Source organism: Rattus norvegicus, chromosome 13 (genome assembly GCF_021556685.1).
Source record: "Rattus norvegicus strain SHRSP/BbbUtx chromosome 13, alternate assembly SHRSP_T2T, whole genome shotgun sequence".
Taxonomy (NCBI): Eukaryota; Metazoa; Chordata; class Mammalia; order Rodentia; family Muridae; genus Rattus; species Rattus norvegicus.
In genome coordinates, this window is record NC_141546.1 from 75,924,407 (window position 1) to 75,938,471 (window position 14,065).

The 14,065-nt window shown below is 40.1% G+C and overlaps 1 protein-coding gene and 1 long non-coding RNA gene across 5 annotated transcripts in view; one reads left to right on the forward strand and one right to left on the reverse strand.

The window, feature by feature from the left end:
- Nucleotides 1-3,964: 3,964 nt before the first annotated feature.
- The window catches only part of Klhl20 (kelch-like family member 20), a 44,852-nt gene continuing 34,751 nt past the window's right edge, over nt 3,965-14,065 (reverse strand). For 2 of the 4 annotated variants that reach the window (XR_015635225.1, XR_015635224.1), the window contains exons 8-13: nt 13,491-13,634; nt 12,449-12,582; nt 10,742-10,950; nt 9,084-9,190; nt 5,387-5,980; nt 3,965-4,176 (exon numbers count right to left, since the gene is read on the reverse strand). Coding sequence is in view for 2 of the 4 variants with exons in the window: in XM_087580942.1 (XP_087437068.1) it covers nt 5,896-5,980; nt 9,084-9,190; nt 10,742-10,950; nt 12,449-12,582; nt 13,491-13,634 (679 nt within the window). In the remaining 2 variants the exon portion in view is untranslated. Of the gene's footprint in view, nt 5,981-9,083; nt 9,191-10,741; nt 10,951-12,448; nt 12,583-13,490; nt 13,635-14,065 lie in introns of all 4 variants that reach the window. The other 2 variants (XM_087580942.1, NM_001107192.2) reach the window with 2 other exon arrangements.
- LOC148001723 (uncharacterized) lies at nt 6,009-14,062 on the forward strand. Its single transcript, XR_015636063.1, has 2 exons — nt 6,009-6,377; nt 11,268-14,062. It is a non-coding gene; the product is annotated as an uncharacterized LOC148001723 (long non-coding RNA).

Consider the following 14,065-nt stretch of genomic DNA (forward strand, 5'->3'; position numbering starts at 1 on the left):
CATGAGATGTAATCTTAAATCCAAATCTTGCTTTTGCAGTGTTATGGGGTGTCCAGGACTTGCTGTGGTGGGAGAACTGGGTTCTGATGATGCCTAGTAGCCTTGGTTTCTGTTGCTTATGTTCTTGCGCTTGCCTCTCACCATCTGGTTATCTCTTATGCTACCTGCCCTTGCTGTCTCTGACTGATGATATGACAGTATATATACATAATCCTAAAGTTCCACTGTGAAAACTCCTATACCTGATAAACACTTTCAGCAAAGTAGTTGGATATAAAATTAACTCACAAAAATCAATAGCCCTCTTACATCCAAATGACAAATGGACTGAAAAATATCAAGGAGATAACAGCTTTCACAATAGCCTCAAACAATATAAAATATCTTGCTGCAACTCTAAGCAAGTAAAAGATTTGTATGATAAAAATTTTAAGACATTGAAGAAAGAAACTGAAGAAGATACCGTAAGATGGCGACGAGGCTCTCCCACGCTCACGGATGGGTAGGACTAACAGAAAAATGACCGCCCTATCTAAAGCAATCAACAGACTCAATGCAATCCCATCAAGATTTTAACACAATTCTTTATAGATCTTGGAAGGAAAAATTTCAGCCTCATATGGAAGCAAGCCCAGGACAGCTAAAATAATCCTGAATAATAAAAGAACTGCGGGAGGTAAATCCATCTCCTATTTCAACTTGTACTACAGAGCAACTGTAATAAGAACACCATAATATTGGCACAAAACCCGGCATGTTTATCAATGGAATCAAATTGGAGACCCAGACATAAATCCGCACACCTATAGGCATCTGATTAAATAAAGAAGTCAGAAATAACACACTAAAAATAGACAGCATCTTCAACAAATGGTGCTGGTCAAACTGGACAGCTGCATGCAGAAGAATCAGACAGATCCATCCTTATCATCCTGCACAAAATTCAACTCCAAAACCTCAACGTAAGACCAGATATACTGAACTGGATAGAAGAGGGGAAATAGCCTTGAGCACATTGACACAGGAGATAACTTTCTGAACAGAATACCATTAACCTTAGCTCAGGCACTAAGATCAACAAACATGAAACTGAAAAGCTGCATGTTACATTTGGACAAAGTGGCAGGCTACAGAATGGAAAAAGACTTTTACCAACTACACATCTGATGGAGGAGTAAAATCCAAAATATCTAAGGAATTCAAAAGTGTACATATCAAGAAAGCAACCCCATATAGTGGGGAAAGATCTATATAGAGAATTCTCAAAAGAGGAAGCTCAAATGACTAACACTTAAAAAGTGTTCAACATCTTTAGCACCAAGAAAGTACGAAGTAAGACTATTTCACCTTACGCCTGTCAGAATGGCTAAGATCAAAATGATTTACAAAGACGTCAGAAACACACACTGAAGAAACTGCATCAACAAATGGCACTGGCCAGACTGGACAGCTGCAAGTCGATGAATCATGCTGGCAAGGATGTGGAGCAAGGGGAACAGTCCTCCATTGCTGGTGGGAGTACAAACGTGCACAGCCACTATGAAAATAATGTGGCAGTCCCCAGGAAGATTGGAATTGATCTACCTCAAGATCCAAGAGTATATTACTCTTGGGCATATACCCAAAGGAGACTTCATCCTACTACAAAGACACTTGATCAACCATGTTCATTGCTGCTCTATTTGTAATAGCCAGAAGTTGGAGACAACCTAGATGTCTCTCAGCAGAAGAGTGAATAAAGAAAATGTGGTACATTTACACACTAGAGTATTACCAAGCCACTAAAAACTGACATAATGAAATTTGTAAGCAATAGACTGAACTAGAAAATAGAAAGACAAATATAGCATGCGAATATTAGCTATTAAGCCAATTTTAACAATACTGTCATCTGTAGAACCACAAAAGTTAGGTTAGTAAGTGACTAGGGGGACAAGTAGTAAGGGACTAGGCTGAATTGTGGGGAGCCTGGAATGGGCGTCCAAGTGGTCATGGAGAGGAAAAGGTGAGAGAAGGAACGGAATACAAAGAGAGACAGCTAAAATTAAGGTTCATTTAAGGTACAATATGGAAACAACACAGTAAAAGCTTTTTAAAACATGTACATACATGACAGCAATCTAGCTGAAATTGCAAAATAATGGGGGAGACAGAACCCCAGTTGACCATCCTGTTACCAGATGAAGCTGCCAGTCTCAGGATTGGGTTACATCTAATTGAGTTGTTGACCAAAGGGGACCCTTGGAATCATCCCAGATCCAGGCTGTTGCTAAGACTATAGGTTACTCTCCACAAAATGATGGCAAGGCCTATTGCTGAAGATGACACCTACACAATTTCATTGAATATGGAGAAATTGGTCTGGTGCCAACAAAGAGCCTTTACCCCTACATCCTAATGTTTTGGTACAGGGCAGTACTCTGCATGCTTCTAAAAGAGAAACCCAAACCTAGCCACAAATCCTTGAAGCAACAGTGGTGTCCTGCCTGCAAGATATGCTATAGTGTGATAGTGGCAGAGAGCTTGTGGTAGTAACTGGCCAGTGACAGATTTGACTTTAGGCCTGATCCAGATGGTAAACAATACCTGACACTGCTTGGATAACAAAAACCTAAGAGTAGCTAGCCCAGGGTCCTAGGGTAAAACCAAATATGACTGTTCGTTTTAAAAAAAGTAGCAATAAAATGACTCCTAATGACATTCTGCTATAGTCATAGGTGAGTGTCTTTGCTCAGTCATCATCAGGAGAGTTCACAAAGGAGAAGCTTCCTCCTGTAGCACATGACAACAAATACAGAAACCCACAGCTAGACATTACACAAAGAATGAGAGACCTTGAACACTTAGCTCTAAATGTTCTCTCCATCAAGGTTCATTCCTACCTCCACCCTTAAGGCTCAGGAATGCTGTTGAAGAGAAGAGTGTAACAGCCAGCGGGGATGGAGGGTCTAAGAACAGAAGACCCTCTAAATCAGTGGTCCTTAACCTGTGGGTTTGGATCCTTTTTGGGTTTGAAGGATCCTTTAACAGGGGTTGCCTAAGACCATCAGAAAAACAGAGATATTACAATTCATAACAGTAGCAAGGTTATAGTTACAAAGAAGCAACAAAAATAATTTTATGGTTGGGGTCACCACAACATGAGGAACTGTATTAAAGGGTCGCAGCATCAGGAAGGTTGAAGATCACCACCTAAATCAACATGATCAAAGCTCATGTGAACTCATAGCAGCATGCACAAGGCCTCATCTCACTCCTTCCACAAATGTGTCCTCTTTTCCTATGAATTCGGGCTTACAGAAACATCCTTTGGTTTTGAGAAGGGCCTTTGAGAGATATTCCTGATTCAAATTGTATCAGCCTTACTGTATTTATTGTAGGCTGTGTTTCAGATAACTCGTGTGGTAGTCTGGCATAAAGACAGACAGAGTAGGGCTTTGGTAAAATGATATGCAATACCATTTCTATTATTAAATATGTAGGCAGACTTCCTTGGTATTTATACGTAAGTGATTGTGCTAATGGGTTTGGATGATTTGATTAGTCCTTTCAATCCAAAACTGTTAGGACTCTTACACATGAGAAAATACGTTTGCAGATTGGGTTACAGATACATAGTGAGAAGTCTTAATTGTATCACTGTCAGGATGAAGCACTTTAACTTTATATATAAGTAATATACAACAACAAAAAGCTCCACATACTCAGTAGAGTTAGAAGTACTAAGTAGCAGTACCTAGGACTGGAGAGATGGTTTAGAGGTAAAGGCACTTGCTGCTAAGCCTGAAGTGGGTTTGAGTCCACACGATGGAAGGAGAGGACCGACTTCTGCAAGTTTCCTCTGGTGCTGTGGCATGTTCCACTCCCTCCCCCCAACATGGACATGCGTGCACATGCACGCACGCACGCACGCACACACGCACACCGTAGAAAAAAACACACAAAAACTTTAAAAATTAAACCATTTTTATGGTAAATACTACCTTTATTTTAAAAAGTTATACATGCTAGAAAAAGCATAAATGATACATGTAAACAACTGTTCACCAAATACTTATTTTTTCCTTGAAAAAGGTGCAAATGATGTTTAAATGTAAACACAGAAGGTGCCGGGGAGAGGGAGAAGGTAAAGGTTATTCCTTTTGGTTGTGGCTAAAGTCTCATTCAAAGGTTTTCCTGCAAAATACATTGAAAGGAAAAAATCAGTCTATGACTATTATGGGGGAGAACCTTAGGCACTAAAGTTCTCATTTCTTTCCTTAAAATTTTCAACCTTTCATCAGAAAGTGCAACTTAAGAGACCAAGTAGCAGTGGCCGTATGAGATCAAAGTGATAGTGTTAGGACCCCAGCTCTGCTCACATGCTTGGCTGGCTTGGAGTTCCTTCACACAAGCTGCTAACATGAAAATCATTCCTTTGCTGTTACTAAGGGTCACCTCAGAGTCACCAGGTCAGAACGTCCGGTGTAAAGTGAAAAACAGAAGTCACTGCTGGAGAAAGGTCACCGCTGCTTGGTTGCAAAGAGGAGACAGGAAAGAAAGCTGCAGGTGGAGACAGTCAGCGCAACTCCTACACAGCTGCACTTGCCTTCACTGGAATTCTCAAGGCGACAAGCAATGAGCCTTACACTGTTTTTATAAGAGGTACTGAGCAGAGACCTAGGTACAGGTACATGTGATAGACACTATGAAAATATTACAGGACAAAAGAGGGAAGTGGGGTAGAAAGTTCAGCTAGACAGATGTAAACACCCACCAGTGAATGCAGATCGTAGCATCTGAGTCCTGCTTTCATAGATTTAATATTCCTTCCTAATTGTCCTATTGAGTGAGATGTCTTCTTATTCTGTTTCTCTTTTACATTTAAAAGAAATTTCATTTTTAATTACTTATATTTGATGGGTATATGTTTGTTTGTATGTATGTGAATATACAGGAATACAGGTACCTACAGAGGATAAAAGAGCCCTGGATAAGCCAGCTCAGTAGTTTTCAACCTGTGGGTTGTGACCTCTTTGTGTGTGTGTTGTGTGTGTGATGGAAGGACCCTCTCACATAGCTCGAACATCAGATATCCTGCAATCAGATGTTCACCTCATGATTTATAACAGTAGCAAAATTACAGTTATGAAGTAGCAACAAAAATAATTTTATGGTTCGGGGGTCACCACAACATGAGGAACTGTATTAAAGGGTTGCAGCATCAGGACGGTTGAGAACCACTGTTACACACAGTTGTGAGCTGCCAGATATAAGTGCTGGGAACTGAATTCGGGTCCTCTGCGTGTAGCATGCACTCTTACTAACCATCTCCAGCCCCCTTTACATTTGGAGTGCTCCAGTATTTAGTGCAGAATGGGAGCTAGCGCATATACTAGGATCTTACCTTCATCACTGGCAATCTCAGTAGATGGACAGTGTCTACTAGGAATAACGTCAGGTCACACATAGCCCTTCTGCTCTTATCGGTATTTTTAAAATCAACACAAAACCTAGAAAGCAAAGTAAATTTTGCAGCTTGGAACTTTTGGCTTTTTTTTTTTCTTTTTCTTTTTTCATGGTAGGAAGGATAAGTAAAAAAAAAAGCTTAAAAACAACATAACAACAATAACAAAAACCCAAAGGACCGGACCCAAACCAACAAAACACAAACAAAATCCCATCAAAACTCCATGATAAATTAAAGCCAAAAATAAATACTCTTCTGCACAGAGCGGAAAGGCATTGTGCAAAGGTGGCATTTTGCAGGTGAGTTCCATCGTTAGACTGGTATTTCTGAATGTTGAGGCACCGGCAAAGAATAAAATTTGTTCTATTGTTTCTCGAGCTGTAGAAAGCTTTGAAGTCAAGGCTCTTCCAAATATAAAGGAGTGTATGCAAGATATTTTTCTGTGTTCACCATATATGGGATTCACAATGTGTCATTTTAATAACTCCTACACCACCTCCTAGCCGACGGTAATTCATCCCTCCATACAACCTGCAAGGAGAAAGACAAAGGCACACTTACTAACTGAAAAAGCACTGCTCCTTCTAAACAAAGACACCAGTCACAGCATTTTCAGCTTCATGTAACTCTGCCACAGTCAGAAGCAAACTGAACACAGGCAAGTAGCAGAGGGAAGTCAGACTATGAGTGAAAAGCTCCTGGGTGGGTGAGGCTGGCCTGCCTCTTGCACTAGAGCTTTGCTCCTAGACTGGATTCCAAAACACAAAACACTGTGTCCCACATTGCTGTGTCTAATTTTTTGCCTGACTCTTTCCCCAGATGTACTTTCTCCTTGCGTAAAACTTTCTCTATTGTTAATTAATTAATGTCTTCTTTCTCTTGCTATGATCATCCTAGGCCCACAGCTGTGGAAGTGCTGGTGTTAGAGGTATGCGCCACTGTACTTGCCTTCATTATTTTAATTTGATTTTTCTATTTGATTTTTGAGCTATTCTTACTCCAGCTCTGGTTGCTTCAAAATTCATGGCAATCCTCCTGCCTTAGCTTCCAAAGGGCTGGGATTATAGATATGAGCACCAAGCCAAGCTGCTCAATTAATTTCGCCTTCCATTCATCTCCCTTCCCCTCCCCTCCCCTCCCCTCCCTCCTTCCTTTCCTTTCTTTGTGTATCATGTGCTGTGTGCAGGTGTACATATGACTGGAGACCAGAGGTCACCTTAGATGGATGTCATTGTTCAGAAGACATCCGTTTTATTTATTTTTTGAGACAGGGTCTTTTGGTGGCTGACTTGTCAGGCAGCACAGGGATCTGCTTTGTCTCGGCCTCCCCAGCTTTGCTGTTATAGCCATCATGCTTGGCTTTTTATGTTGCGTCTGTGGATTAAAATCAAGTCTTATGCTTGCAGAAAGCAGCAAGCACTTTTCCAGCTGCTCTTTATTCCCAGCTCATCAGTTATTTGCTTTTATTCCCTTGTCTATATAATATCATTTATACAGTATCATCTATAAAGTAGCATTTAGTGTGTGATATGTGTACAAGATCATCTCCAAAGTTAAAGACCCAGGGAAAAAGAACTAACTTCTCATTCAGCAAAGAAATAAAACTGATTTTGGAAATGCACCAGGTATGGTAATACATACTATAATCACCAGACATGGAAGGATGAGGCAAGATGATTACCTCAGCTTAAAACCAGCCTTGACCTACAGAGTTCTAAGCCAAACTGGGCTAGAGAGGACTACTTTCTTTCTTTCTTTTTTTTTTTTTTTTTTTTTTTTTTCTTTTTTTCGGAGCTGGGGACCGAACCCAGGGCTTTGCGATTGCTAGGCAAGCGCTCTACCACTGAGCTAAATCCCCAACCCGAGGGCTACTTTCTTAAAAAACCAAAACAAACAACCAAAAACCAAACAAGAATCAAAACAACAATGAACCAACCAAGCATGGTGACCCATGCTTATAATCCCAGCCCTCAGGAGACTGAGGAGGAGGACTGCTGTGAGTTCGAAGGCAGCCTCGGCTGCAGTCAGTTCAAGGTTAGTTTGGTCTAGAGTAAAAGCCTGTTTCAAAAAGCCAACAACAAAACCAAAAGTAATAAGTTTGGGCTGGGCATAGAATACACACCGTTAACCCAGCACTGAGGAGGCAGAGGCAGTGGATCTCTTGAGTTTGAGGCCAGCTTGATCTACAGAGTGAGTTCCAAGACAGCCAGGGCTGCACAGATAAACCCCGTCTCAAAAACTGAAGCAAAATAAACAAAAAAACCCAAACCAACAAAAAAAAATGTTTTTAGATTATAGATGTACATATACATCACAGATTACATTATATAATCTATAGATGATTTTTAAGACCTTCATTAACATCATTCACCACACATTACTAATTTTAATAATGGTTACTGAGAGAAGTCCATATATAAATTATAGTGATTATGAAATAGAAGTAGTTGTAGCTACTTCTTTAATTATGCTTACTCTACATTCCTACAAACCTAACCAAACCAAACCAAACCAAACCAAACCAAACCAAACCAAACCAAACCAAACCAAACCAAATTGTATGAAGAAGTAAACACTCCATGAGTGGGAGGCTCTCTTTGTGCAAACCTGCTCCTCTCTGTGCTTTACCCAGTTAGTGATTTAGCAAGGCTTCTATGGCCACACTACAGACAGACAGACTTTGTTTGCTAATCACATAGCACGTGCACTTAGTATGATACTACAGTGCCAACACTGGGACTGCAGGGGATCTGCCTTTACTTTTGTTTCCTCAGAACTCTTAGTAAATCAGATAAACATTGTCATGAAAAATGTAATGTTGGAGCAAAAAGCACTCCGTTAACTGACTTCAGTACTGTGACCACGACAGTTGTCTCAGTCTCTGTAGGAGCAACTGTAGGGAGTGCTTGACTAGCATCCGATGTACTGGGTTGGGATGTGGAGATTGCTAGAGGGTGAGCCTGCTCCCACCAGATAGGCGTGGGCTCTACCACTATGCCCAACCCCATCCCTGAGGATTTTAAAAAACCATCAAATTAAACCTATAAAATGAAGTTTAACATAGTTAACCTCTCAAAAATAAGATACAGCTTCCTATCTAAAAATGACCTTTAAAACAGGGCAGATTTCAAACCTGGAGAATCTGTATCATTATACTTTTAAAAGCTAAAGGAGGACTAGGTTTCAAAATGGTGTTTTGAAAGTTAACTACATTTTACTCCCTAGAAAGGCTTCTCAAAAAAACAAGACCTGTGTGCCCAGACTGAGAACTGAAGGTATGGGCTCTGAGTCTAATAATGGCACTAGCTTATTTACGCATGCTTTTACTTTCTTGGTACGTTGGTTTCCCGGCAGGATATGACGGGGACAGAAAGGATATTCTTCACAGTTTTTCTCACCTCTACTTATATAAAATGAAATGATTTTTAGAATTTAGGGATATTTTATAGCTACTGTAGAACAGCCAACTTAAAATGCATCGTCATATCTGGGTTACTTCAGCTCCCTTCAGGAAACCACATGAAGAGGTCAGTACATTGGCTATCCCACTTTGGGTGGTCATGATCTTTCTCAAGCCCATCACTTTAAGTTAGGAATGAAAAGACTTAGAAAACTTAGAAAGTCTAAAGGTTACCTCCATGTATTGGCATCTGGGTCAAAAACTTCAATGGTCTTCAAGTATGTTGTACCATCAAAACCCCCAACTGCCATGAGCTGTCCATTGACCACGGCTAGGCCAACCTGCAGGAACAAAGCACAGTGCAGCTGGAGAACTGAGAAAACCATTGGGAAATTCACACTGTTTCTAGGTAGACTGCTCAAATCTCTTATATTCTAGTTTACATGACTTCAGGGAGAAAAAGTAGCAGTAATCTAGGAAATGATAGAAACCATTAAGTTATGTGTTATATGTACACAAGAAGAGTCAGATGCATTTGTAAAATGTAGAAAACCATTCACTTGGTATGAACAAGAATTTCCAAACTGCTCTCACTTCTGGTTTGCCCTCTCTAATCCACTTTCTACACTGCTACTAAAATATTATTAAAAACACAAATGTAGCACATCACTCTGTTCAGAAACTTCTAAGCTTCCTTCTGCCTACGACAGGTTTTAGGTCTGTAATGTTACTCAGGTTTTCAGAAGTCTGGCCACCACGTTTGGCCTTCCTCCTACATCTGCTTCTCTCCTAATGTATTCTATGCTCTTGTAATACTGGAGTAACTGTAGTCTCTGAAACACTATACGGGGCTGAGTAAGCCATATGCACTAAGCCCACTCTCCCACGTCCTTCCATCACGTACAGCACTGCTACAGCACACCCTTACTCTAGACACTCAAACATTTCAGGCTCCTTCACCAGACAGGCAGTTCCCTGAGAAGACTCCTGTAGACACTGTGCCTTCTACAAGAGTGAAAATGCAATCACAATGGACAGTGAGAACAACAGGAATAATCTAAACGCCTGAGTAATAAACTGAGACACACAAACGACTCTTCCACTCGATGGTGCCATTCAATGAGACCCTTGATGCACGCAAACCAGAATTTGCTCCTTTTTATCCTCAGATTAGGGAGTCTCTGGGTGCAGTTTGCTTCTTTTCCTGTTGAGTATGTGTCCTACAGTGATGGACTCCTGCCACAATCAATGCTTAATGGTCTAGGGTTCATTGAGACGAACGTTCCCAAAGGTCAATTTTATGTTCCATTTTGGACATCTCTTAGTGACTGGTCATTTATTTGTAGTTGGGACCATGACAACAGATCAGCCAGAGGTGGTCTACGTTATAGATGGGGCAGACTCAAACCACCTTTGGAAGACTTGTAGAAGGGCCAGATATGCTTTACTGTTTGTATTGGTATACAAAGTTGTCTTGAAAAAATTAGCTAAAAAAAAAAAATCACAGGAATAGTTAGTACTATTATACAGAAACTAAATAGGGGACGAAATAGAAAAGAGATCATGTAGAGAAATAGCTGGTAAAAGATAAATAAGACAAATAGTTTTTATAGTTGTATATATGTATGTATGTATATATATAATATATATGCATAGAAAATATTTAGCTCCTGGAGTTAAAAGCAATCAAAAGAAATACAAGCTTTTTGAGTTTTTTTTCTCCTGTTTTTTCTAAAAGCGTCTTGACAGCTGAGACACTGAAAATACTATACACAGACATCAGCACCTCACTTCAGTGTCCTAGCGCAGCTTACAGTTTAGAGAACTTCTTTTACACGGTCCCTCTCAGTGCTTGCTTGCAAAGCTCAAAGCTCTCAGTAGCTGGCACTTACTCCACTCCTGCGGGATGTCATGGCCACCACGGGAGACCACTGGTTAGTTCTGGGGTTGTATCTCTCAGCACTGCTAAGCTCTGTAGTGTCGTCTCTCCCTCCCACAGCATAGATCATGTCCTGGTACACTGCACAACCTAGGTGTTTCCTTCGGGTCCCCATAGGCGCTATGGTATGCCACCTGTTTTCCTGAGGATTGTAGCGCTCCACTGCAGTGAAAAGAAAGATCAGTAAGTGACGCATACCTGTTTCCTCCTTCATAGCCACTAAAACTGCAATGACACTTATTATCCATAAATAATCTGATCAGGACCCAGCTTCTTACAGTCGTCTTCTGAGGAAAGCGTATGTGTTGACTTCTATATAACTAATTACATGTACTTTCTGAGTCTTCTAATAGGGTGGAACCTGATTAGGACTTAACAGTTTAGTACTAAGATTTATTGTTATATTAAACAGCTTTTGTACTCTTACAGTCCTCATATAATTTACTTAATTATTTATTCATGTTTTGCTCTTTTTTTAGATGGAGTCTTGCTCTGTGGTGCTAGCCTGGAACTCATTATGTAGCACAGCCACAAACTCACAATCCTTATGTCCCTGTCTCCCAAGTGCTGGGATTACTGGCATGCTCTCCCATGCCCAGTGTGCCTAGTGTCTTCTGAGCCACTGAATACGTGACAACGAGTCTCATGGTGTGCTGCTGACAATATCCTTAGATAAAATACCTAATATGTCTAGACCAGGGACTCTCAACCTGTGGAGCACAACCCCTTTTGAGGGGGAGGGGTCACCTATCAGATATAGACAGTAGAAATCATAACAGGTATGATGTAGTAATTAATTAACTTTAATGGTTGGGGTCACCACAACCTGAGCATTAAATGATTGCTGCAGTAGGAAGGGTGAGAACTACTGGTCTAGATAAAAAGGCAAAGAAGCTTGTAGTTCTAAGGTTTTATTTATTCTTATATTAAAAGAATTCTCTTTTACTAGGGGAGGTGGTGATTATAGGAGGTAGGGAACTCAGTCTATGTAGAAAGTAGAATTTTGTTTTGCTTTTTAAATTGTGGCCCTATTTATTATCTATTTATTTTATGTCTAAGTGTCTTGCCCTCCTGTATGTATATGCACTATGTGCATGCCTGAGGACTTCAATGAAACCCCTGGGACTGGAGTTACAGATGGTTGTAAGTCCCCATGTGGGTACTAGGAACTAAACCCGGGTCCTCTGTAAGAAGTGTTCTCAACCAAGTTTTTTTAACTACCAAGTCTTCTCTGCAGCCCCAGAATTTTTAAAAACTCACTTTAAGTTTTTAGCAGCTTGTAAAGTATGTAGAGAAAGAAAACTGTGGGGAACATATTAGAAGTTTGAGTTACAATTTCCTAGAGAGAAAATTAAAACATTTTCTTTAAAAAGATACAGAATAACTTATGAGTATATGAACAGCACAAATTAGATTCAGTGGGTTACTAAAAAAGAAAGAAAGAAAAAGACAAAATGAAGCTGGGAGTGGACCTGAGAGGAGTGGGAGGATGAATATAATAAAAATGTACTGCATGAAATACAATTAATTCTTCAAGAATTAATAAGGATGTTATATTGAAAGTTATAGACTAACCCGAGCTTTTAATACTTACTATAGAGGGATTCCCCCCAGGAAAATGTGCTGTGTTTGGAGCTCAGACTGCCTTTGAGGGACTGACCTGTGTTGAGTGGGGATGTCCCATCAGAGCCACCTACAGCATACAGGAACCCTCCCAAAACAGCCACAGCAACGCCCAGCCTTCGAGTGCTCATCGAAGCCACCCGAGTCCACTTGTTCTCCTTTGGATCATACCTGCAGAGAGGGAAACACACTCCTATTGCCCAAGCAGTTCCTAAATTCTGAAATCACAAGAGATCAAATGGATACACACATTTGCCAATGCTTAAAAAAAAAAGTACACACACAGAGTAACACACACAGTCATACACATTTACTATTCCGATTTTTTTCTTTCTGTCTTTCTTTCTCCCTTTCTTTCTTTCCTTCTTTCTTTCTTTCTTCTTTTTTTTTTTTTTTTGAGCTGGGGACCGAACCCAGGGCCTCAAGCGCTCTACCACTGAGCTAAATCCCCAACCCTACTATTCAGCTTTTTAAAAAGCTACAAATTTGTCATTTGAGACAATAGGATGAATGTGGGGGGACATTTTGTTAAGTGAAATAAATGAGACACATGAAGAAAAACACCATTTGATCTTAAAGATGGAATCTAAAATTAGTCTAATTTACAGAAGCAAACGGTAGAGAATTCCACTCTCAGTGGACTGGGTGAGGGGTTGGCAGGATCAGAGAGATGCTGGTCAAAAATATGTTCAGGAAATCTAAAGTACAACTCAGTGAGTAGTTATTACGTCTTGCATTTGAAAATTTGGTGAAAACTGTTTTCACCAAAACTCCTGAAGTATGTAGGGTAATAATACATCAGCTAATTGGTTTGCCTTAGCCATTCTATGTGATTTAAATAGTTAAATATATCATGTTTACCATAAATGTATTTTTTAACAAAGAACAGATTGGGGGGCTATAAAATAGTAGAAGGAGAGAACCAATTCCACAAAGTCATCTTCTGACCCCTCCCTCTCTCTCTCATTGTAAGTTCTAGGCCATTTAGAGCCTAAATGGCAAAAAAGCTAAAAAGGCAAAAAGAACTATGTATGTCCATTACACAGAACTGAAAATTACTTTAATTAAAAAGAAATCACCTCTCAACTATATTGAGGCAAGAGACACCGTCCTGTCCACCCACAGCATAGAGAAAACCTCCGAGGACTGCCACACCAACGCTTGTCCTACAGGTGCTTGTAGGGGCCACATCACTGCTCCACTGGTTTGTTTTGGGGTCATATCTGCAAAGAACACATGCAGAGTTCATGTTACATGGTAGAGCTTGGCTGTGCTTCTGATATTTAAACATATCAGCATACATTTCTACAGAAGGACTGTTCCTTCCCTCAATCGTGGGTTGATTAACAATCAAAGCCTCTGAATGGAGATTGAACTGAGGGGCCGTAGGCTAGCAACTGCTGCTACAGATCTACATCCCTGCCTGATTTATCCTTTTACATTGATTTTTTAACCTTCTTTTTGAATATATTTTTCCCTTTGGTTTGGCATGCATCCCTTAAGCCTTTGCAATAAAATGTTATTCACATCTGCATTTGAATGCAAAATGTTTTATTTATATAAATAATACCACACAATATGACGTTTTCTCCTTGGATGTATTTTGAGATCTCTTTTCGTTTAATAAAATTGTAGATTTTTTTTCCCTTTGAGT